This window comes from Anser brachyrhynchus (assembly GCF_964034855.1).
Source record: "Anser brachyrhynchus genome assembly, chromosome: 5".
Lineage (NCBI taxonomy): Eukaryota > Metazoa > Chordata > Aves > Anseriformes > Anatidae > Anser > Anser brachyrhynchus.
In genome coordinates, this window is record NC_137699.1 from 63,669,845 (window position 1) to 63,693,921 (window position 24,077).

Here is a 24,077-nt window from a genome sequence, read left to right on the forward strand (position 1 = left end):
CTAGGAATTAGACTAAAAATGCTATGTTCTTCCTGAGGGTGAATCGTTCTCCTATTTAGCAGAAGTGACATGGTTGCAACTAACGACCTACACAGAATTTAGTCCATGTCAGCATATGCCAAAAATGTGAGCAAAGGCATACGTAAAGAGAACCTGCTTCTCCACAAATAGAGATGTACACTTCATCAGCTCAGGTTTTCATGAAGTCGGCCTGCCTGTCTGTAGTTTAATCCGTTGAAAACAAAGGCTACGCCAATTAAAGTGTGAAGAACAGGAAAAAGGCCCATAGGCTATTTATAAAACCGTCACCCATTGACTGGGTGAGATGCTCAGAGGCTAAACATTTACACGGCCTCCGCACCATATAATAAAGCTGTACAGCACTGCTGTTTCACAACGCTGACATTCTTTTCACTGGCATTTCGCATTTGAATTTCTGTGCAATGAAATATTTTATAACTTCTAATTGATGAATTAACAGCTCCTATAAAATCAGAAAATAAAATTATACAGAATCCTGCCTTCACGGTTGTTGGTTCACCACATAGTTTAAGCATCGTGAAATTTAATTTCCATATTTTGTCAACAGATTGCATACAGCTTTTAAGGCTGGATTGAGAGATGTGGGCTTATTTCCATACCTGCAAATATGGTAACGTCTACAACTTCATTTATGCAACATATGATAAATACTATGAAATCAAATACCTTTCATTTATGTGAAATTGCATTTATTCTAAATCCAGCTCCAGCTCTAAGTTTGGCAGTGCCTGCTGAAGGACACGAGCAGTAGTTTCTTTCTGTCTTATTCCAGGAAGGTCACTCAGATACAAATATTCAAGGTTCCTACAAATACATACAAAGAAAGGTTAGCAACTACTAGTTAACTGTTGACTCAGAAATTAGATAAAGGATTATTCACTGGAGCTATTATGAGTATTTTAAAGGCTACTGGTCCTAACGGAAGATTTTTTTTCTGAAGCGTGTGCTTTAAATTTTTAGTTGATCACAAATTTAGTCTGTCTACACAGTTTAAAGAGAGATCCCAGCCCCCCACGTCAACAAGATTCCTTTAAATAGTATTTAATAATTTAAGTACCAATTTAATAAGTAATTTTAATTTATTTAGTAATTGGAGTAATATTTCCAAGTCCTTAACTATAACTTTCTGTAGGATGAAATCCAGTTCATCCCCCTACCCATCTGTAAATGTCTGTAACTCTGCGTAACACTAGAACAGTTCCGAGTTACTTCAAGTCCACACTTCAACAAAGCACATACGATGTGCTTCAGAGCTACAGAGGAGCGCAGCACCCAGCTCATACCTCTTCCCATGCCTGAACACTAGCAGAAGACCCGGCCTGAGACCTTTAAGGCTATCTTGAGCACAAGATAACTGACAGGAAGCTGTGTACGGTGTAGAAAGTCAATAAAAGTTACAAGATACCCTGAAAATCAACCACAATAGGGGTGTCAGGAGTAGAAGCCATGGTGATAAGCAGTTCCTTATTCTCAAGCAAAACCACCCTAGTGTGCTAACATGAAAGGAAGCAGCGTTTCATTCATTCCATCACCGCTCTTGCCAAGGCTGTGTTGGCAGAGAGCAATTTGTGCAGTAACCAACACTGCCTAAGTTACTTCAGGTGTAAATAGGGAATGCCACGCTCAGCCCTAAAGACAGAAGCACAATTTATAGATTTACATACTGTAGCAGATGCTTCTGGCTTTCTCAGCTGCAGGCTTCTGTGCTACATTAACTACCTGATACCAACCTTAAGCAGCTTTTTAATATTTACATGTTAATTCACATGTCTTTTCAGAGCTAGCCACAACAATTTGTCCTCAAGCACACTTGAAGAAACATCTCCAGTGGCGGCAGTGCCATCCCTCCCAGGTTGCCATTCAGGTCAATTCCTCAAACCCAGCCATCCCACAGCCCCACACACGTCTGAAACAGCCCAGGAACAGTCAGACTTTAGCCTTTCCAGTCAAAATAATCCCAGAGCTGTGGGGTGATAGAGAAAAGCTCAGCAGTTCACGTACGTCAGCTTGTGAAGTGCAATGATGCCTTTATCCGTGACATTCCCACAGGAAATTATCTTCAGCTGCAGGAGACTCTTCTGTAGATTCTTAGTCTCACTGAGCCTCTTCAGACACTCGTCTTGTATGTAAATACACTTCTGCAGCTTGATTTCTGAAACATGTTCAAGACCATCTGGAAAGACAAAAAAAAAAAAGAAAGACAAAAAGTGTTTGCTTCAGAGTACCAGCAACAACTTGTACTGGCTGTTAAACTCTCACTTGCAAATTTAGTAACTACTTCCACACACAGCAACATGCTTCTATGTGTGGGGAGTGTGGGGGGGACACACAATGCGTAATGAATCTCCAAAATCCCTTTATGGGATTTGAAATTACAGAAACCCTAAAGTTTGCACCCTTTTGGTAATATTCTAACAGCTCTGACATGGGCAAGTAACAAAAAACTTCTGCAAATCTGGGTGATACAGAATGACTGAGTTAGGAATGTAATAATGCGTGTAATTCCAATTAAGGAAAAAAAAAAAAGGACCTGTTCCCCATTCTGGTTTGTGTTACTTAAAGAAACCTGAAACACTTTTTAATCTTTTCATTATTATTATATAAGAAACTGAGTGTTTGCTTCTTTTAAGATCACCATAAACGCCTACAGAACAAGCAGTATTATGACATTGGAAACATCACTCGGTTTATAAGAAAAAGAATATTTTAAATAGTGCCTTTTGCTACCAACTACTTAACTATAAACCCCATGAACCATAAAATCTTTTTTGCACCTCCTTAGTGCTACTGTTACTTCAGGTAAGGGCTGAGGAAGTTCCCTATTTCTTTTTGCTTCACGGCAAACCTGCAGCAAAATCTTAGGAACTGCTAAATCTTTGTAGGGCCAATTTAAGGGAATGAAAACAAACATAAGATTTCTCTAAATCATACTACAGAATGAGGAAAGAACCCAGTTATTTATATTTTGATGCACCTGAAAAGAACTAAGACCATTCAGTATATTGTTCGCACTGCTGGGTCTACATTACCCAAATAGTCAAATCCTCTGTACATGATGCAAGACTCGGTGGCATTAATTGCTTCTATCTTGTATTTCCCCAAGGGCCCAGTGGGGAGACCGTTGTAGTCCTGCTGCCATTTCTCAGAGCCTTGATAGCGCACCAAGGCACCGCACCGCAGCAGCCACTCTGAAGCTGCCCTGTCTGGTCCAACTGCTTGTATGCGTTCATAGTCCACTCTGCCAAAACAGAAAGAGCATTCACATGTTTATTATAAGGTAGCAGATTTATTATCTTTGTAGTAATACTGCGTAAGAAATATACAGTTACGGACACAATAAGACAGCAGAAGTCTAAGAATATGATTTCCTGGAAGTGTTTTAAATCTACGTATTTGGCTCATGTTGGTTCTTAATCAGCCTGGCATTTGTTTTGTTGTTGTCATTTTTGTTGTGTGTGTTTTTGTTTGTTTGTTTTGTTCTGTTTGTTTTTGATTTAATTTATTTTAAATAGGAGTTACTTTTGGTAACAAAAGAATACAAATGCAGTTTGACTTGGCACATGTTAACTCTTCTAATTGTTTACTTCCATGTCTGTAAGAAGAGATAAAAAAAAAAAAAACACACAAAACAAAACACTTTTCTCTTTCCAGAATAAGGTTTCACAACAACTGTAAATTTGTCTTGCAAAGATACCTTGATTATATAAGAACATAGAATCATAGAATGGTCTGGGCTGGGACAGATCTTACAGCCCATCTAATCCCACCCCTTGCCATGGGCAGGGACCCCCCCCACCAGCCCAGGCTGCCCCCAGCCCCATCCAGCCTGGCCTGGATTTTCTTCCTTACATTTAATCTAAACCTGTTTTAGCTTAAAACTATTACCCCTTGTCCTATCACTACACATATTGCCTCCATATATATGTCATTCCTGAAGGCTTTTCCTCAAGAATTACAGCAAATAGTTAAAATCTCCAAATCTATTCAGGAAAAGGCTATCTTTCTTAGTTTGGTGAGGAACGCTGAAGACAGAAGCATAAAACTAGAAGAGGACTCTGGTCTGGCTGAACTTCCCACCCCAGTACAGCCATCAGCCGCACCATGCAAGGCATTTCTGTAGTGCTAGAATACATAAGGCTGTTAGCTACTGGTAAAAGTTATGAAGAGAGAAAGCGCTACACTGAAAAAGCCTTTATCTTTCTGAAAGAGAAAGACTTTATCTTTCTGAAGGACTTTATCTTTCTGAAAGTAAACATGAAATCCTTGTGCAGCAGAACGTTATTAAATGTTGGTCAGATGCTTTTCTGAATGATTAAATGGGACACAGTAGTAATATTGGCTGAGGTGTCAGTGCAGTTGGGGGCCAAAGGAAGACTGGTGAATGGGGAGAAAGAACCCCACTTGCCAGCCTGCCAACTACCCCAAGGAGAGGGGCGAAGCGCACCCTTCCTCCAGCACCTGCTGCTCCATAGCTGGAAACGTGAAGGCACAACCCTGCCAAGCATCAACACGCAACCTGGGGGAAAAGACCACTGATGACAGAAAACGTTCTCTCCCATCCTTAGTCTGCCCCTCTTCACATAGCGTGTGGTGGGTGTACCAGACCCACCACGCTCACTGAGCAACCCCATCCGTGCCCCTTACTTGTTGAACACGGCGTTCAGCCACCCCCAGAAGTGTCTGCTCGCGCCCGGAGCCAGCACCTTGCCCAGGCTGCGTGCTGTCGGCACGGCTCTGCCCACCGGCATCACGTCCTTGAAAATAAAAGGGGAAAGGAGAAATGGAGCCGCTACTCGCAGCACAGCCAGGCCCACCCGGCTCCGCCAGCCCCGCGGGGCGGTGTCTCCAGGGGAAGCCCCCCTCAGCCCCGCCTCGGGGCCTCCCCTCGCACCGGGCTGCCCCCGAGGCCGACCGGCCCGGCCCTGCCCTGCCCCGGCCGCCCCTCACCGCCACCACCTCGCCTCTCGGAGCGGAGGAGGAGGAGGAGGAGAAGAAGGAGAAGGAGGAGCCCGCCCCGGCGCGGTGTACCTCACCGCCCCCAAAATGGCGGCGGCGGCGCTGCTGCGGCCGCGGGCGGGCAGCGGCGGGCCCGGGGCGCTGTGGCGGACCCAGCGCCGCCAGCGCAGGTGAGGCCGCGGGGAAGGAGCGGGGCGGCCCTGCCGGAGCTCCGCCGCCTCCCCTCGGTCCTGGGGACCCTCAGCCCTTCCCTCACACACACGCCGAGGCGAGAGAGGGGCGCCCGTGACAGGCGCCTCGCCCGCCCTGAGGGACGCGGCCCCGCCGGGGGCTGCTGGCAGCCGCCGGGCCAGCCCTCACCGCCGCCTCTCCGTGTGTTTTGTAGCACTTTCGACGTGGCCGTGGTCGGTGCGGGCATCGTGGGGCTCGCCTCCGCCCGGGAGCTGGTCCTGAGGCACCCCGAGCTCGCCTTCGCCGTGCTGGAGAAGGAGCAGGAGCTAGGTATGGTGGCTGCCTCCCGGAGCCGCGCTGCCGGCTGCGCTCGTGGGCTTCCCGCTGCTGGTCTGTCAGAAATCGTTACTGAAACACCTTCACCAAAACATCACTAGTTCGTAAGCGTGTGTTTGAAGGGAGGCGCTTTTTTGGGTGGGTGAGCACCAGTGGGAGAGCGTCTGCCCTTGTCATTGAAGCAAGTGATGGTTTCCCCTCGGGAAGGGCGTCTTTGCGCCCAGACACCAGTGGCTTTGCCCCGATGGGATTTCTTCTTTCTCCCGAGGACGCGTCCATCAGGTGTCCGTCAGAGCTGCCATCACTCTGCTTCGCTGCTGGAATTGCCAGGCTAGTCAGGAGACCGTGGTCTGTGCTGCCAGCTTCCACAGCCACGTGTGAAAGGTAGCGGTGAGGGAGCCCGGAGCAGGTCACAAGCAGCGGGTGGTACCGGGCTCTGCACCACAGCTGGGATTTGGGGGAAAAGGACAAGGAGGGCAAATGACTGAAGGAAGGAGCAGTGCAGGTATTGCTCTGTTGCTTTTACCTTTTCCTGCTGTTGCAAAGAGACGAGGATGAGACTGTTTTAGTGCCGTACAGAGTGGGAGCGATTTAAAAACGTTTGGGTGTTGCTGGTCTTGGCACTCCCTACACTTGTCTATTAATTGCTAGCACTGTAAACCACAGTCATTTGCCCCTTTTTTTCTCGATATTCCTGTAGGTGCTGCACAGGGTGCTCCCAGTTGTGTGGGAGCTCGGAGGTAAAGTAATAATGCTGTGATAACTGGAAAGATACTGCTAGTTCCTGGCCCAACATTAGCCAGAGTAAAGTGGCACAGCTCCCACTGTTGCCTGCTTACATCAGAGCGGTTATTTCCTATGTTTTTAGGGGTATGGGAAATCTTGAGGCACTCTGCACCTGGGCATCTCTCCTGGCTTTGAAATAATAAAGACTGAGCCCTGTTGCTTCGTTGTTTGAAAGCAACCTTTGTGAGTCGATATTTTAGGAGGGAGAACCTCTTACTTCAACTTCAATCACTTTGATAAAACATGTTACAGTAAAATGAAATTATTTCAATAAAAATGCTCTTGATATTTTCGCCTCCGTTTTACTTGGTTACTTTATAACTAATTAAACTGAAATAATTAAATAGCAAACTGATCCAGTTCACAAGTACTTGAAAAGTGTACCAGTCCTGCCAGCATGTCCAAAAAAATTGAGGATTACAAGGACATTACTTTAGATGAGGCTTTTAAGGATGCATTTTGCTTTAAAAACAGGATTTCTTAAAATTAATTTTAACGTGTAGAAAGGTTGGATGGATTTGCATGCAGTTGTAGCTCTTGGAGGAAAAACTACCCCCACACGTTGATTCAGCACATTTCAATCTGTGATGGTTTGTTGGTTTGTTATTAACTAACTGTTGCTGTGTCAGTGTTTTTTCTAGCTTTTTGGAACCAGGGGAGGAATTGTGTGTGCTGTGCAGTTATCTTAGTTGAGCATCTCTTGTTGTAACACTGATTTAGGGCAGAAACTCAAATTGCTCACTTTTCTGACAGCTGAAATAATTAACCACTCTTGGGAACGTGTATTTTAATAGTGTATTTTTCTTTCTATTTAGCTCATCACCAGAGCGGGCATAACAGCGGTGTAATTCACAGTGGAATTTACTACACACCCGGATCTCTGAAAGCTAAGCTGTGTGTGCAGGGTGCAGCTCTCTGCTATGAGTACTGTGACCAGAAGGGAATTCCATATAAACAGTGTGGGAAGGTATAGGAACTGCTGTGTGTTTTTACCTTTGAAACTGTAACTGTAATGTATGTTACAAGGTACAGCATGTGCCTGCGTATAGTATTTTCTTCCATGTTGCTTTTCTGCAACTTACTTCCTTCGGGATGAAGGTCCTTTTTGTTTTATTTACATCTGCTTAAGTTAGTTCCTTATCTGAGCCTAAAGAATAACTCTCCTCATCTGGGGGCTGAGCTGAAATAGCCTAGGTAACGGTGGAAGGAGGGCACCCACGGAGAGCCACTAACTCCAAGGAACACAAAGGCTTTCAGTATGCATATGCTATGCTTCTTGGCATAGCAGGCTCCGAAAAGACTCAAACTTGAATACAGCTTTAGGTGTGACCTAGGTACGTGCATTTATATCATGTTATATTCAACTAATATAACCTGAAATGCTGGAGACAGAAAAGTGGCTGTACAGATTCAGATCGGAGTTCACCCAACCTGGTTCTAGAATTATCTTCAGAGACCAAGGGAGGAATGCAGACAGGACAAACAAATATGTTAATTGTTAAATCTCCCAGCTTCCAACTGTTTTCAGCTCAGGTTATTCTCTGAGCCTGATCTGTTTTGTCTGCATTAACTCAATGGATTTCTTGTCCAAGTGTTTTTCAATTAAAAACATTTCCAGAGATCAACAACCCATTGCATGAAGAACTACCTCCTCTTGTTTTGAAACTGGCTCCTGCTGGCTTCATCTAATGGCCCCTAGCCCTTTTATTGGAAGATGTGGTGAACAGTTGTTCTGTGCTCATACTCTCCAAGCCATGCGTAAATTTATATTTCCTCCTCCCCAAGAGTCATCTCTTGTAGCTGATGAGTCTTAGCCTGCTCAGTCATTCCTCTTAGAGAAGGTGCCTCATGACTCTTGTCATCCCTGTCATCTGAACCATTTCTAGTTTAATGCATCTTTGATACAAGATGAGCACCAGTGTTCAGGGTGTGGTCAGACTCTGGATTTTTGCAGTGAGATAGTAAAGTTCTCTATTATTGTCCTGTATCCTTTTCCTAATTGTTCGCAATACTCAATTTAGGGCGTTTGGACTGTCAGTAGGCATGAAGCTGATGTTTTCGTAGGATCATCTGTCACAACCCCAAGACCTTGGTCCTGATAACTTTGAACTTGGAGCCCATCACTTTATATATGAGGCTAAGATTTTTTTATGTGATCATCATTTCACGTTAACTCTGCACTGAATTTCATCTGCCATTTTGTTGGCCTCCCATTCACCTCGGAAGGTCCCTCTGTTTTTCACAATTGCCTCTTCTCTGAACCACCTTGAGTCACTCTAAACCAGCACCTGACTTTCTCTCCTCCCTGGTTTCCCCTTTGCAGGTCACTCATAAACGTCTCAGACAACACACGCCCGTGTCGTATCAGACAGGGTCTGTGCAACACTTCTAAGAGAAATGCCACTTCAGGGCCTCCTAGCTCAGTGGCTTTTCCTCAGCCTCATTTGGGAGCTGGGTGCAAATCTTTTCCAGATCTGGGTGCAGAGCTGAGATACCTGGATGTGGCAGTGTTGGTGGGCCCCACACCAGCGCTGGTTCCGTTTTTTTTTTCGCTGGGATGTTCATGCTGTGCTCCCTAAGCTGCTGTGCTGGTCACAAGATGGCACTGTGGGTTCGTGCAGCCACACACCTGGAGTTAGCAGCCTGCTCTCGACTCAGAGCACTAAGAGGTGTGGTGCTTGGGAAGGGCTAGCACAGCCCCCGCAGCGTTGTTGGTCCTTTGCTGGCACCGAATTTGTGTATTTGTGCATCACCTTCCTCAGCAGTGTTTATTCCAGGGGAGGTGATATTGGGACTTTACAGCTGGTTTTAAATAGAGCAACCCCAGGCTTGGAGAACTTGGTGCCTTGGCAGTGCAAAGGTGCCAGTGTTGCCAGACCTGAGCACGGCCTGGAAGTAGCGTGGTCTGTGCAGACTTGCTTCTGGTGTCCTTGGCACGGATATCACAGCCTGGATAAATCTCTTGCGATAGTTGTGATCTAACGACGTGCTGAAATGAGCGGGGCTGGTGCAGTTCAGTTGAGATGCCATGTCAGAACACGTCCTTTATTCAAGACAGTTTGAGATTTGTACATGTTGGGTTACGTTCAATTTTATTTTTTTGGAAGCATCCCAGTGGCTCTTTGAAATCATGTTCTCTTCTTTCCCATTCAGATATGTGGTCCTATAGTACTTTTAGCAAATATTTTCCACGGATAGTCACTTGAGCTATATATTAACATTTGTTTTTAACTTTCCATAGTATATTGATGCTTTCTCAGTAACGAGTGGTGTTTTTTGACTTTTGTGCCAGTAGTGGCACAAACCATCTTGTTTTTTTCCCTTTGCATTGTAATTCACTGTTCACACATTCACTATGGCTTGCTTGTTTGGGCTGGATGCCAGGGCTGAACTGGCTTTGTGTATTTTGCTCACTGGTGTGCCTTGTTATCTCTTTGAAGCTAATTGTAGCCGTTGAACAAGATGAAATTCCAAGACTCAAAGCTCTGTATGAAAGAGGGCTGCAGAACAATGTCCGAGGTCTGAAATTGATTGGATCAAAAGAAATACAAGCGAAAGAACCCTTCTGCAGGGTAAGGAATTTTCTTATATTTAACCATCATGTGAGATCTCAAATTTTCAGATGATGTTATTTTTGAATTTAAGGTGAACATGTTTCTGCTTTGAGGTAAATTGCATGGGTGACAACTTCAAAAGAGCCTGAAAATCCAGAACAAATACAATTGTCAACAAAAAAAAAGAATGTATCCATGCATTTTTGTAACTTCTTAGGCCAATTCATGTGTATTTGCCCTTACATACAAATCAGACCAGGTCTAGCACAACATAAGATGATCCTGCAGAATCTTTCTTGTCTATGCTTACTTTCACCCTGCTTTGCTGCTGCTCGTGTGTTCTCATTCCCTTGTTTATTTGTTCACTGTTCATCAATTCTGTGTGCTGAAGTCATAAAGAGCTGCTGCACTAATTGCAAATGATATTCTGGTTTGTGTCACAAGGGCCAGAATTCGTGAATCGGAGACCAGGTAACTCATTTCACTTGTAGCCTACAAAAAGAATCAGAGTCATTTGAGTTAAAGTGGAAAGGGGACTCTATAATCCCTGAACAGGACTGAATCTACAGGCAAACAGATGGAACCTGCAAGCTGTTCAAACTTCATCCTTTTCTCAGCTTTACAAAGAGGTGTTCTCTCTGATGTATATATGTGTTCAGGGAAAAAACAAGCAGGTTTCGTGCCAGTAGGAATTAGTGATTTTTAATTTTTTCCCTTCTACTTGCAGGAGCTTGCTTGTATGTTTTTGTGGTCGATAGGCAGATTTTCCTTTGCCAAGGTCAGAACTGCTATATCTGAGTTTATGCTGGGACAGTTCTGCTCCTTCCCACTGAAATTGTTTAACTTGTGTTAAGCTCTATAATGCAGCAATGAAAATTCCTTCTCATCTGCAAATACAGACTTGGTTCAAGCCAATTTTGATCAAGTTGCTTCCTATACGCTTGGCTGTAATGTAGCACTTCTCAGCTTGTTTATTTTGACAGCAGGAGAAATGTGCGTGGTTTGTGGAATACAAAGTTGTTATTGTTTGGTTTGCCTTTGATTGAGAGGAAAATCTGGATGTAAATTCCCCATACTGTTTCATCTGGCAGCTTGCGCCTGGTGCAGTGCATGACTCATTGCTTCTGAGCGGCTGTAGGCTCAGACAAAAATTTTCTGGAGGGGAATCTTGTTTTTTTCTTTCTTGAAAACACTTTGTATCCACTCCTTAAAACATTCTTTGCATGTTCAAGATCCATCTGAGCACTTACTTCTGCAAATGACTGGGTTAAGATGGGTCTTACTACACTTGCTTTGGTTTCCTGCGCTGAATCCTTTTCTCCTAAGGAAAGGTAACTGCACATACAGTGCAATGTATTATAAGACCATTCAAGTGGAGAGAAATCTTTTGTGCAGAAGGCAATTTTATAAACCGTTCTATCTGTCTCAGGCTTGTGAATGGCCCTTTATTGTAGTATCTAGGTGGCTGACGGTCTTCAGTGTATTTATGCTTGAAGCATCTCTGTGAGATAAAGCAATCCTACTATCCCAATGTCCTAGCTGGAACTAGGAAAACATTCTGACATATAGCAGAATAAAAAGTAAGTGAGAAATTGAGCTATTTTGGTAGAAAAAGTAGTTAAATATCTCTAAGAAAAATGTAAAAATCTAGCTCTGCACTAAACTTGAACCCTTTGCTTTCTGCTAGGTCAGGCATAGGCTGTTGCCTAACTCAGAAGGGACTTTTCTCTCTGATGTGCGATGCAGTGAGTGTTGAGACCAGGCTAGATCATATCTTTTAGCCTTGCAGGAGGCATTGGTAGTAGCCATGCATCAGGTGAACTCCCAAGTGACTGTTTGGAGGTGGAACTGCATACTACATGGTGAAAAACAAATGTGTGTTAGTTGAAGTCAGGATTAGGCAGCTTGTTTTAACATTAAGCATTCTGTATCAAGTAGTTGTTTTTGCTGCATTTTCACAATCGGTTAACTCCCTGTAAGCAGTTTTCGCCATATTAGTTGTCAGCAAACACTAACACTGCCACTGGAGCTGCCACATGGAGAGACTAGGAACAAGCAGCCTGGGATGGGGAGACAGCAGTACTCCCTTCTCGGTGGCAGTGCACATTACTCCAGGGGAAATACGTTCTGTATCAAAGACCAAATTGCACATACAACCTTCACTGTTCTTTCATATCTTAATACTGTTTCAGGGACTGATGGCCCTTGATTCTCCATATACTGGTATTGTGAATTATAAACAAGTGGCCGAATCCTACGCTGAAGACTTCCAGGAAGCGGGTGGAACAATCTTGACTGATTTTGAAGTTACAGGCATGGTGATGGCTAAAGAAAGTTCTTCAGAAAGTGCAGATGGTAAGGCAATTTTTGCCCTTCATTTACTACAGTCCTGCAAAAGATTTGGTTCAAAACATGTTTGCGTTAGGCTCAGAAATGTGATTTCAATTTTCTGCCTGAAAAGGATGTTTTTAGACAAAAAGGCAAAATTATGTTAGTGAGAGTATTCTTCAAACTTGCTGTTTTTCCCAGGCAGGTCACCTTTCAGTCAAAACACTTAATACTGGTGGATGAAAATGACAGTAAAATAGATGAAGTAGTTTCTCTCCAGCTAAATTTGATTTTAATAGAATATTGCATGTGTGTGCTTGTGACAGTGCTCTTCATCCAAATAGGTGGGTTAGATCTGTGGTGGTACACATAGCATAGATTATGGAAGGATAAAAAAATGACAACTATTAATTTATAAATACAGTTATGTCCAATGATGTCAGTTACGTCCAACAGTAGCTGTTCTGTAGCTTGAAGATCTGCCAGTGGAAGAACCCTTCGTTGTGTCAAGTGGCTAATTCTGTCAGTTTTCTGTTATGTGTCCTCTTAATTCCTTAATTCTTAATTTCTTCTCTTGTCTAATTCTCTTACAGGACTGAAATACCCAGTCATTGTTAGGAACTCTAAGGTAAGAACTGAACTCAAGATTTAGTTGCGTAATAGGAAGTTATTTCTCCTTTTCTTAAGAATTGCTGTCAAGTCCTAGTGCATTAGTCAGCCTCTAGAAAGCTTCAAAGGTGCTTTTCTGTAACATGTTCACTGTCATCTAGGACTGCTGTTATAGAACAACTTCAGTCAATTGTTAACAAAGCATACAAGTATGTTCAGATTTTACTGTGTGCTGAGAATAACAATGAAAGTATAACTCTCTGCTGCTTGACATCTTTGACGGTATGTGCTCCTTATCTTCCTTATTTGCACATTCTTATGCTTGTTGTTTCCATGGACTCCTTTTATTACTTTATGATTTAGAGAGAAACATGTATTTTCATGTTTGTTCTTGATCTTCGACATTTATAAAAACGATAAGGAGACATTTGGAGTCGTTTTATTATCAGAAAGCCACAAGGTAATGTAGTAAAACAGGTACATGTATTGGGGTGGCTAAAGCAGGTTTGTTAATGCTGCACAGCAAACGTACTTGTAATCTTTTCACCTTCAGGAGAAAATATCTGCACTTTTTACTGGGGGGAGAGAGAGAGAAGGGGAAAACAAAGACAAAAAAAAGCCCCACATGCACAAAGAACACCTTCCCTACCACATCACAAATAGTGTTTCAAGTTACAGCTGCTGCTTTTTTGATCTATTTCCCCGCTTTCATTAAAAGGCAGCTTCCAAAATCTGTTACATTCCCTCATCAAAAAGTGAATTCTTTACAGAAACATTTTTAGATGGGGGAAAAAAAAGTTTGTTTTTTTTTAAAAAAAAAAAAAAAACAACAAAACCAACCACATAGTATTTGAAAACATAGACTGTGATTTCTTTTAATTCGTTTAGATAGTAAGGTGTTTAGCTATTTAACAGCTCTCCATAACTGTGTGCTATGAGCTTAGGTGTCTGGATAAACTACTGCTTGACCACTCCCAGTGCGGGGGTGAAATCTGTTAATGGCATTCTTTAACCAAATATCTTGTGGTTGTTTAGGTACCTCACCTACAATGTGCCCTCTGGCAAGGAAAATGTGGCCAGGGAGCTGCACTAGTGTGGCATCAGTGTTTTGTAGGATGCAGACAGCAATGAGGGAGTGCCAAAGGGAGATAGTTGGTTAGCTGGAGGAGCAGTGTGGAGCACGAGTGACTCTCGTGGTGGGTCTTAGCCCTGTGCAATAGGCATGCTTGTGTAAGGAACTTGAAGGTAGTTTGAGAGTTGATGACATTTCTTGATTTTTTTTTTTCTTCCTCCCTTCTATTCTTTAAAGATTCTTCCAGCCTTACCTATCCAATGAATTGCACTTTTATGACAGTTCTCCTCCAGGGAATAAAGAAAAATATTATCTGAAATAAGAAATGAGAACTGAAATGAAACAATTAAATGTTTTGAAAATGTGATTGTTTTTATTTTTGTTTTTTACTCATTTTTTTTTTCAAGAATTTTAGGTGTTCTTTTAGTAGATATGTTCAATTTTTAACTGTTTGGTTTTGGTTTTGCCTTTTTTCCCCCCACCCAGGGTGAGGAAATCTACTGTCGGCACATTGTGACCTGTGCAGGACTCTACTCAGACCGCCTGTCTGAAATCAGCGGCTGCAGCCCTGAGCCTCGTATTGTACCCTTCCGTGGGGATTATTTGGTGCTAAAACCAGAAAAGTGCTATATGGTTAAAGGAAACATTTACCCGGTAAGTACTCTCTTGTGCATGTTTCACAGTGTGTTCTAGGAACTGCTAAAACTACAGAAATAAGGGCAATATCACACTGTTGATTCTGTTAGACTGAAGGTAGTGATGCACAACATCTCAGCGTAGGTTCAGTTGCTTTCTGACAGGACAGTTTGTCTCTTAAGGAACAGGAAAAGAGTCATCAGGGAAAATTATTGCCAGTGAGGTTTTCTATCCGTTCATTTCTAAAGGAATGGATTGGTATTATTATTATTTTAGGGAAAGAATCAAACATTTAACATGATAGCCATATACCCACAAAAGCCTGGATTTTTTCCTTCTCTTATAAAATAAACCTGTTGGCAGGATTCAGAAGTCAACGAGGGACAACAGTAAATTATCAATTACTTAGGTGCAGGGCTTAATTTTGTTTCCTGAAGGCTCAGACTGAGATAAATGTCTCTTAATTTCATCTTTGAATTAACTTTTACTTTGTATGACAAAAAAATAGAAGCGGTAGGAAAAGGACAAGATTTCTACAATCTGGTAAGAAAAATAGTGTGACAAAGAGGGACAATTCCAAAGAGAAAGTGAAATTATCGGTCAGGAAAAAAGAGTTCCTAGGGTAGCATTTAATCAGTTCGTGCGTTATGTTTAAATAGCGCCTTTTTCATATGAGCTTAGGTTTGCCTGCTAAAAGCTGGCACGGGTCACCCCATGGAACTCCAGGTATCAGACGTTTTCTGGCCTCCTGTCACCTGGGAATGATGCAGGATCCTGCCTTGGGATGGGGGGAGGAACTGGCAGGAACTGGCTTCCAGCCTTGTGCCGTGGCTGTGGGAGAAGAGTTTGTACCCTTTGAAAGTTTAAGGCCAAATGTGGTAATAAGACTAGAAAACTGCTTTATTCGCTTAGTGACTTGTTACCAGAAATGGATGTAGTTTGTGGGGTGGTTGCAGTAAGCTTAGAAAAAAATTTGAAGTGTATTTCTAACAGGAAAAGCAGTGCTCTGAATACAGGACAGAAACTTATGTTGAAGTAATTTTTCAGTCATAACCTATTTTTGATATGTTTTGATAGACCCAATAATTGTTTATTTTCAGACTGTAAGATGGTCGCCTCTGTAGGCACCTTTTCTAAACAGCTAAAGATCTTAAAACACCAGCACATGGAGAGATGTGCTTATCTTATACGTTTTTTCTGGGTATAGACAGCTTGTTTCTGTCAGCCTTCACACACAATTACACTGTGTTCCATTCGCAAACAAAAAAAAAAAAAAGAAACTGCAGATACTTATTATTCCTATTAATCAGGCTTGGTAACCATGGTTGTTTTGAGTTATACAGGAAAGGTGAGGTTTTCCTTATATTTTATAACCTACTTTATTGTAGTGTAATTACTATTGGTGAATAGTATTTGTGTGTCGTTGGTTTTGTTGTGGGTTGACTTATTTATAGCCTGAGAAATCACGTATACTTCTTCATACGTTGATTGTTTTGCTTTATCTGGGATGCAGTCTGACTTGACCCTGCTCTGTTCTTCAGCATTTTCAATTAGTTACGTGCTATAACTGCACAATTAACAAACAGAGAAACCAGCTCGGGAGCCAATTGTGTGGTTATTTGTCTTGAATGTTGTTGTGGTGAATGGAAATAAAATGGCAAACTAAATTGCTTTTTCACTTTTTTTTATTTAAAATGAATTATTTCCATTTATCGGGAGGACAACTCCTTTATTGTGTCTGGGTTTGTTTTATTCACTCTCTCACACAATAAACTGTAAGTACTGTGCTTTCCTTCTCACAAATATTTCCCATGTTTCTTGGAGTAGTTTGTTGGCCTGGGTGGTTGGATAGCTGTTCCGTTGATCCGGTTTGTAGCAGCTGAGGTTAGCTGTAATAACTTGTATCCTGCTTTAGGTTCCTAATCCTCGGTTCCCGTTCCTGGGATTTCATTTCACACCGAGAATGGATGGCAGCGTTTGGCTTGGTCCTAATGCAGTATTAGCCTTTAAGCGAGAGGGCTACAAATTGTTTGACTTCAGTACTACAGACTTCTTTGATGCTGTACTGTACAGGTAATATCTTGTCTTTTTGCCTGCTCAATATAGTAATTTAAAGGTCAGCTTATTATCCAATGGAAATTCGTTTTCATCAAAAACCCTGTCAAGTTTTTGGTGTGTTAAAAGGCAGTTGTGCTGATACAGGTGGACTTCCCAAAGAGATTCAACTCTGTGTAATCTAATATTTCAGTTTTTGTAAACTGCCAAGGCATTTCTCAGCTGGTCTGAGGATTTGACTGCTTATTGGGAGGCATTAGTGAGCTGCGTTGTTACTAATGGAGCTGCTTTGGTACTGGTTCTGATTCAATGGAGTGCAATATTTTAACCAATGTTGACAGTGGGATTAAAATCTCTGCAGAGATTGCTTGGAAGAGAGAATACACAGTGGTCTGGATTGTCGTGTTAAACTTGATCAAGTCATCAGTATGAATTTAAAAATATCCAAGTGCAAGGAGATGTGTTGAGAGCCACAAAGACTGGGAAGCTGTCCTACAAAGCATGTTGGAGGAGCTAGGAATCATTGCTAAAAATGCAAGCATAAATGAACAGAGTATCTGTAGAAGTTGAGAGAAATCTTGCTTCTCTATGAGGGGCTGATAGGAACTGAGTGCTCAATTTTAGAAATTAGACAGGAAAAAAGGAGGTGAAAATATTGGGTAGGGTCCAAAGAGAGGCTGCAGAACAGGTCAGGGAACTGCAAAATAGCTTCCTGGCAAGGAGCTCAGCTTAATGCAGTTTACTAAAGGAAAGTGTTGAGAACATCTTGATCATTATCTGTAGATTTTTATATTGGAAAACCAAGCAAGCAAGGCTTGCAAAGACATAACAAGATTCACTAACTGAAAGCTGAGGTTTTTAGGGGTAGATGATCTCTTCAGAACGACTGGAAGAAAGTCTCATGCAGTATGGCCGTCTTCTCTCATGCATGTGGGTTTTCAGCTTCTTGCCTCGACTTGGTTGGATCAGTCAAAAATCCTGGACATAGGAAGGACTGGAGTCTGGAGTTACGTTCCACAGAAAGAACGTAAATGAACGCTACAGCTCTGTATTGAAGGTTTGATGAAACAGGGAAGGACAAGCATGTATTTCTCAAGAAGAGAGCAACGATTGGATTATTGATGTAGGGAATTGGAAATTTTGCTCTGCCATTGCATTTGGTACCTTCTAAAGACGTTAGTTTGACATGGCTGCATATATCACGGAAGATTCATTCTGACTGCAGTTATTTCTTCTCTACAGTGGGTTATGGAAGCTGGTACTGAGAAACCTGTCGTATGGACTGAGTGAAATGTACAGAGCGTGTTTCCTTAGTGCACAGGTGAAGGAACTTCAGAAGTTCATACCAGAGGTCACTGTCAATGACGTACTCAGGTAAAGAAAACTTTTCTTGTTACTAACTCCCAACGGCTTGTTTAATCTCTTATTTTTGATCGTAGCAAATGTAGCATAGCTTCCTCCTTTCTTCCACCGAAATACGCTACCAAAGCATAAAAATATTTGGATGCTTTCTCCAGGAAGGTGTTTTATATTGTGTAAACTTGCGTATAGGCAGGTTTGATGAATAGTTTTGTTACTCTGTTTGCTCTTCATAGGCTGAAATTCACAGATGAGACATGCCAAAAAAAAAAAAATCTTCCAAATGACACGTCAGGTAGCTTGAACATAGTGTTTGCTTTCTTTGTGAACCAAAATTAATGAAATTCATTAGTGAATGGCTAGTGAATGGGGAAGCCTGAGAGTTGTTACTGATACTACTAGAGGGAGGGATGTAGCATAATAGGTACCCCTGGCTAAATTTCTTGTATTTAGTAGAAGAGAAGACTGCTAATTTCCCTCCGGAAGGGAACATATGGCTTAAGGCATAGATGTTTAGTGAAAAGTGGAAAACTGTAGTGCTAGAAAAGAACTAAAGCTGGCAGAAATTGCAAGAAGTGCTTGCACCTCTGTTTTTTACATGGAGAAGGACAGTGATGTTTTTGTGTGTGCTTGAGAGCACTATGTCATCAGATAGGAGTGAATAATGCCTTGGTTTGATCATGTCAATAAAATGTATTCAGCTTAAGGTGTGGAGGGAGAAACGAATTCAAAGGGAGTACTGAAATGACAGGGAACTGAAGAGATTTGTGAAGAAAGCTTGAGGCATTTAAAGTACGTGGAGGTGGGTTTAATTGTCTAAATATTTGCAGGGAGAAAATGCAAAATAAGAGGAAAAAAAAAAAGGAGTTACTGAGTTCAGGCAGAATACCGTTGGCATGAAATTCATGTTTGACAAGGCTTGCTATTTCAGAACAAAAGGTTTCCTTTTGAAAAAAAGAGGGCTTGTTTGCTTGTTTGGGGAGGAGAGCGACTTCGCAATGAGGAAAAAATACAGAAAATCCTCTGCCTGGCTACCTGCCCTTGTTTTACTGTAATGACTCTGAGACATCTCCCACTCTGCTTCTCAAGTTCGTTACACTGCCCTGCGCTCCCCCAAAAGCCTGACTAGCCTTTGACTCCACAGCCTGATTTCATTGTTTGCTTTTTCCTTGGGAATCTTCATAAGGTTGGGAAAGAGTTGATTTTTCTGCTTTCAGGAAATTGAAGATCTCAACCTTCAGAAATGATGTGGAATGGAGAAGGAGGAATTTTATAACCTATAAGGAAGCGTTTCCTTATAGGAAGAACAAGTAGCTTACGAAGCATAATTTCTTAAATGTCGTAACATTTACCCTGTTACTTCAGAGACTTAAAACTAGACAGTATGGGAGACTGAAATGATCTCCAGAACTTTGTTTGCGGAGGGTGGACTTGCAAATCTGGGCCTTGTGGGAGAGGTGAAAAAGGAGAAACTTGCTGTTCAGGACTGGAGAGGTGAAGTCCCTGTACAGTCCCCTGTACAGTCGGAAGAAGTCTTCCGGGCTTGGTCTGTTCATGTATTGGCATGTGACTGGCAGGAGGCAAGCTGCTGGGGTAGGTGAGCCTATGGTCTGACCCAATATGAATGTTCTTGTGTTTGTTACAGAACAGCAGAAATCTCCACTTCGGGGGTTATTTTCTAGTAAAATGATACTCTTGATTCTTGGTTCTCTAACTCCAAATGAACAATGCATTTATGTTTTTTCTCTAGTAACCCGCTGAGGTGGTAACACTCAGTAAGGTGTTAGAGAATGGCAGGACAGGACAAGCAAGCCAGTGCCTGTTAAACGGAAGCAAATTTCCTAGACTGACTCATAATCAATAAAGTGTAGTATCTTTGGTTCTGCCACCAGAGGGTCACAGAGACTCTGAGATGGAAAACTCTACAGAAGTAGTCTACAATGAGCTATTATTTCAGATTTCTCCCTATCTGCCTATGAATTATCTTTAAGGAGAACATGGTGTCTTGTTTACTGCAGTGCTTTCACCTCTGGAATAAGACAAGGGAGTCAGAAATGTTTGCATGTCCTTTGTGGTTCTTAATTCTGTACGTGAGTGCTAGTGCCCTTTACAGTAATCCTAATCATCTTTATGCAGCCTTATCATCTTTTCTAAAATCAGCACTGGGAAAATCTTAGCACGTATGCTTGTGAAGAAAGCCTGCTTGCTGACAGACAGGCAGTTGCTGCATGAGGTTCAGGACTGCAGGTAGTTGTGTCCTGCAAGGATTTGGAACAAGCACAGTTAACGTGTGAGCCACTGCCGCCCTGACGTGTCTTCTTCACATGGACACAGTGTTCAGGAGTTGATGCTGCCTTAATGATCAGGTTCAGCTCCCTGCTCTGCCTTGTGACTTTGGACAAACATTGAAAATATGTTTACCTGCAGAAATTTAGCAGAATAATCAAAGATGTAATTTATAATGTGATAGTCTGGAATAATGTAGTATAGATGAACTTGTCAGTGTTAAGTGTGTCTGAGAACCCTTCCTCCTTTTTACCCATAAAGTACAGCAGGAAATTTGTCTATGCACCTGAGGTGTCTTGCTTTTTTTTTCCCCTTTCTGTACCTGTAAAATGAGAATTAGAGTACTTTGAAACTTACATGGGAAAGAATGCTACGGTAGTAAATTCCTTAAAAGACTGTGAGGCACTTGATACCATAGAAATAGCAATGGGAAGTCATTGTTACTTTTTAATCTGATAAATTATTAGGTGCTCCTTGGTTTTCACAAGCGATAAAGATGTTGGCAGTGAAATAATCATCTTGGCTGTTGTGTGGAAAGGTATGGTTATGTATTGTGCAAACTTCACAGCCATAAAATGTTTTCATGATGTCACACGTTACTTTTCATGGGAAAAGCCTGGCACTAGAAATGAGGCAATGTATGCAAGTAGCAAAAGCCACAAGACAGCTTGTCAATGCTTTTACCTTTCTGGACAGAAGTAAACATTGGAAAAAATGTGGGTGTTTCAGGCTGTTTATATAATCGTTGCTGGTATTTGATACTAAATATTGTGTTGACATTTGGAGAGAGTGTGTCAAAGCTTGGGTAAAATCTGTAACTTCAAAATCCGTATAACTTCAGATAAGACTCCTTTTTTGATCTAGAATAAAGCAGACTGATGTCTTGTCTTTTCCTTTGTTTCTGTGGGATGGTTCCCTAATATTACAGAAAGGGATACAGTTCAAAAGTATATGGGTTTGTATGGTTTGGTTTTGAAATGTATTGCAAATGTTACTAATTCCTGGGTCCTCTACATTTTCTTAAAGGGATTAGTGATATTATCATATTTCAATTAAGCTGACTGGATTGTTACAATGTTATCTTTCTAACAGTGAGCTCCTCTGTTTTGCAGGGGTCCCTCTGGAGTGAGAGCTCAAGCGTTGGACAGTGATGGAAATTTGGTAGATGACTTCGTATTTGATGGTGGCACGGGAGATATTGGAAGCAGAATTCTCCATGTCCGAAATGCCCCTTCTCCTGCTGCTACCTCCTCCCTTGCCATTGCAAAAATGATTGCAGATGAAGTGAAGCGAAGATTTGAATTGTGAATATTGCCAGGTGCAGTGCTGTTTTCCCCCTCTCGTATGTGTAGCAGCTTGGCTGCATTGAATGAACTCTGCAGCCTTTAATGACAAAGATGAAACAGGCAATGTGTTGCTTGCAAGATCAACATCGGTATAGCTGTGCGGTGCAAAACCAGCACTTGAAATGTTTGCCAGCCCACAGCTCGTCAATTTCTTGAGTGAAGGATTTATGGTTCCTGGCAAGACCTGGTATGGTATTGGCATCTGCAAGAGCCAAGCAAACGGACCGTTGACAGGTTCACAGTAAAGGCTCGTCCACCTCAGCAGGAGCAGCCTGCGGAGGGGCTGGTGCCAGGCTCAGGGCGAGGTTCTCCCAGGACCGCAGGGAGCGGTAGGTGGTGCCGGAAGAGTCTCTGTGGTTGGGTTGCCCACCTCTGAAAAAGAACCACCCAGGCATGGGGTGGTTCTCTGTGTGCTTTCTCTCCATCTCTTTAAATTGGTTCAGAGTTGTCAGTCCCCTAACTTGTATTAAAATAATGGAGATAGAAGGATAAGCCCTGCTTAAGGATTCTGCAGATATGGAATTAAAAGCTTTATCAGAGACTGAAAACAATATTCAGAGCCTTTTACATAAACGTAAAGTATTTCAGCGAAAAATAAGCCTAACGAGATTACCAAATCCAAGTCAATTTAGATATGCAATTCAGATACGCAGTCTATCTGATCTGTCTCTGTTTTTCTATAGAGCAGAAATTAAAATGTGTATATAAACAGTCATTTTTCATTTAACTTAAACCTGGGAAGTCATCACAGATCAGGAACTACTTTGGCGGTTTGGGTTGGTATTTTTTTTTGTATGCTTTTACCCTTTGAGTACTGGTAGGGCAAAAGGAGCTTATCTTTGTACAGCATATTGAGCAATCTAGTGGAAATGGTCTTTGTAAAAGCAAATGTGAAGGGAGGGAAGCTACAGAAACCTGTCTTAATTGAGTCATGTTGCATTCTGCTTCCCTTGGAGCCCGAGCAGCAGTGAGTCAGGAAGGCTTCCCATTTCCCTCATGCCTGGCAAGAGGAGCGCTTAGAAAGTACTGGTTACTCTTGTGAGCTCTTACTGGTACTTGAAGCTTTATCAGAAGTGCACCTAGAAGAGAATCTGCGTGGAGACTGGAGAAATATAAAGAGATGTTAAACAAGTTCTAAGCTAACAGTATCTTGGTGTGTTCTGCATAATTGCTACAAAAAAGAATTATGTGGCCCGAGGGACAAAGTACTTCAGAGTACTTTTAAAGCAGATGTTCACAGGATGTTGGGTAATACAGATAATTGTGGGTAGTTTGCTACCAGGCGATTTGCCATGCTTTTTTTTTTTCATTTACGTTCTGTACCTCTCTGACATGCATGAGGGATTGTGTTATCGTAGAAGGTCAGGTGTGCTAGCTGATGTTTTTACTGTACAGAGCTGAGCTGCTTTTGAGAGAGCCAGGGCTTAACCTATCTGTTTGGGTTTTGTTGTGTTGTTTTTTTTTTTCCTCTGGTGACATCTACTTTACTGGAAAAGTGACTCCCATATAAGGGCAACCTGGAAATGCAAATAATTAGTCCTTCAAAGAAAAGCTTTGGTCTTTATTTTTAGCCACAATAACACTAGACAAAGATTCAGATGTTCCAAATGCTAAAATGCTGTTCAGTGTACAAGTTATATCTTCACAATGAAACAATCATATCTTCACTCCCCTCCAGAACTGTTGCCTATCAACAGTAAATACTACAAAAAGATTGCAAAAGCAACTTCCTCCCACACGAGGTGTGGCCCTAACATGTATTGACAGAATAAAGAACATTAAAATGTAAAGCAGTCATATACTGTGGTGAATCTTAAGTCAGCACATTTAACTGCACAGCCTGCTGTGCTTTTTATTCTCAGGAGATGATTATTTTGGGGTAGAGCTTAACTGAAGGTTTCAAATTATGCAGCATTCTGCAAAATATTTATATTTTTAGAAATAAAGCTATAAACATTTTTAAAGTAATAACTTCAGTGGTTTATGATAACAGGGTTTAATACATACATACATTGTGTGTTGCCCATGAAGTGTGAAAATGTATGAATGTATTTTTTTAAAAGGGTCCAACTCACTGGGATGGCTTAATCACATTGCCTTTCACTATTGTGATTAAAATAGCGTATTTTTAAAATTGCTGTAAGGTCTGTGTATTTCTCCTGACTTACAGAAAAGTTTCACTGGTATTTGCTAACTCTCATCAGATTTAGATGGCTGTATCTCCACATAATAGGAATTACTTTATTTATTTAGAGGGTAGGGTGCAGAACCTGTCTTCCTAAAGTAGGGGTATCTTATCTGTACTTATACCGCTTCACAGCTTTTTCTCATATCGGTATGTGTGGGCAGAACTGGTCCTAAGCCTGACGTGGACCTGTAATGACATGTGCAATGGTAATTCTTGAAATTCCAAATAAATGCATTAAGACAGTTTGGGATGAACTTGCATTTTTTTCCCCTAAAAGTGCTCCTCCATAGGGTCAGTCCTAAATGTTGGAAGTGTGTGGTACAAGTGTTTTTTTTTAAGGTGTTGTAAAGAAG

The 24,077-nt window shown here is 41.9% G+C and overlaps 2 protein-coding genes across 6 annotated transcripts; one reads left to right on the plus strand and one right to left on the minus strand.

The window, feature by feature from the left end:
* Window positions 1–707: 707 nt before the first annotated feature.
* DMAC2L (distal membrane arm assembly component 2 like) lies at window positions 708–5,134 on the minus strand. Of its 4 annotated transcripts, none has more exons than XM_080592722.1 (5): window positions 4,999–5,134; window positions 4,687–4,796; window positions 3,072–3,280; window positions 2,044–2,215; window positions 708–846 (listed from the first exon to the last, which is right to left on the minus strand). In XM_080592722.1, the coding sequence occupies exons 2-5, from the start codon at window positions 4,788–4,790 to the stop codon at window positions 732–734; spliced, it is 600 nt and encodes a 199-aa protein (XP_080448848.1). In that variant the 5' UTR covers window positions 4,791–4,796; window positions 4,999–5,134; the 3' UTR covers window positions 708–731. The 4 variants fall into 4 exon arrangements, with proteins under 4 accessions (XP_080448848.1, XP_080448847.1, XP_080448849.1 ...); XM_080592721.1 differs by having other exon boundaries at window positions 4,990–5,122; XM_080592723.1 differs by having other exon boundaries at window positions 4,934–5,020.
* L2HGDH (L-2-hydroxyglutarate dehydrogenase) lies at window positions 4,895–23,973 on the plus strand. Of its 2 annotated transcripts, none has more exons than XM_080592704.1 (10): window positions 4,895–5,168; window positions 5,384–5,499; window positions 7,107–7,258; window positions 9,732–9,863; window positions 12,038–12,200; window positions 12,767–12,801; window positions 14,341–14,508; window positions 16,406–16,563; window positions 17,788–17,919; window positions 21,303–23,973. In XM_080592704.1, exons 1-10 carry the CDS (start codon window positions 5,086–5,088, stop codon window positions 21,496–21,498), a joined length of 1,335 nt encoding a protein of 444 aa, XP_080448830.1. In that variant the 5' UTR covers window positions 4,895–5,085; the 3' UTR covers window positions 21,499–23,973. The 2 variants fall into 2 exon arrangements, with proteins under 2 accessions (XP_080448830.1, XP_080448831.1); XM_080592705.1 differs by lacking the exon at window positions 21,303–23,973 and adding an exon at window positions 20,041–21,280 and having other exon boundaries at window positions 4,898–5,168.
* The last annotated feature ends 104 nt before the right edge of the window (window positions 23,974–24,077 follow it).

Coding starts and splice junctions, on each gene's coding strand:
- DMAC2L (XM_080592720.1), bottom strand. CDS start 4,790: ATGCCGGTGGGCAGAGCCGTGCCGACAGCACGCAGCCTGGGCAAGGTG. Junction 4,559..4,686: donor CTGAACGCCGTGTTCAACAA/GTAAGGGGCACG, acceptor CTTTTCCCCCAG/GTTGCGTGTTGATGCTTGGC. Junction 847..2,043: donor ATTGCACTTCACAAGCTGAC/GTACGTGAACTG, acceptor ATGTATTTGTAG/GAACCTTGAATATTTGTATC.
- L2HGDH (XM_080592704.1), top strand. CDS start 5,086: ATGGCGGCGGCGGCGCTGCTGCGGCCGCGGGCGGGCAGCGGCGGGCCC. Junction 5,500..7,106: donor GGAGAAGGAGCAGGAGCTAG/GTATGGTGGCTG, acceptor CTTTCTATTTAG/CTCATCACCAGAGCGGGCAT. Junction 12,802..14,340: donor TCATTGTTAGGAACTCTAAG/GTAAGAACTGAA, acceptor CCCCCCACCCAG/GGTGAGGAAATCTACTGTCG.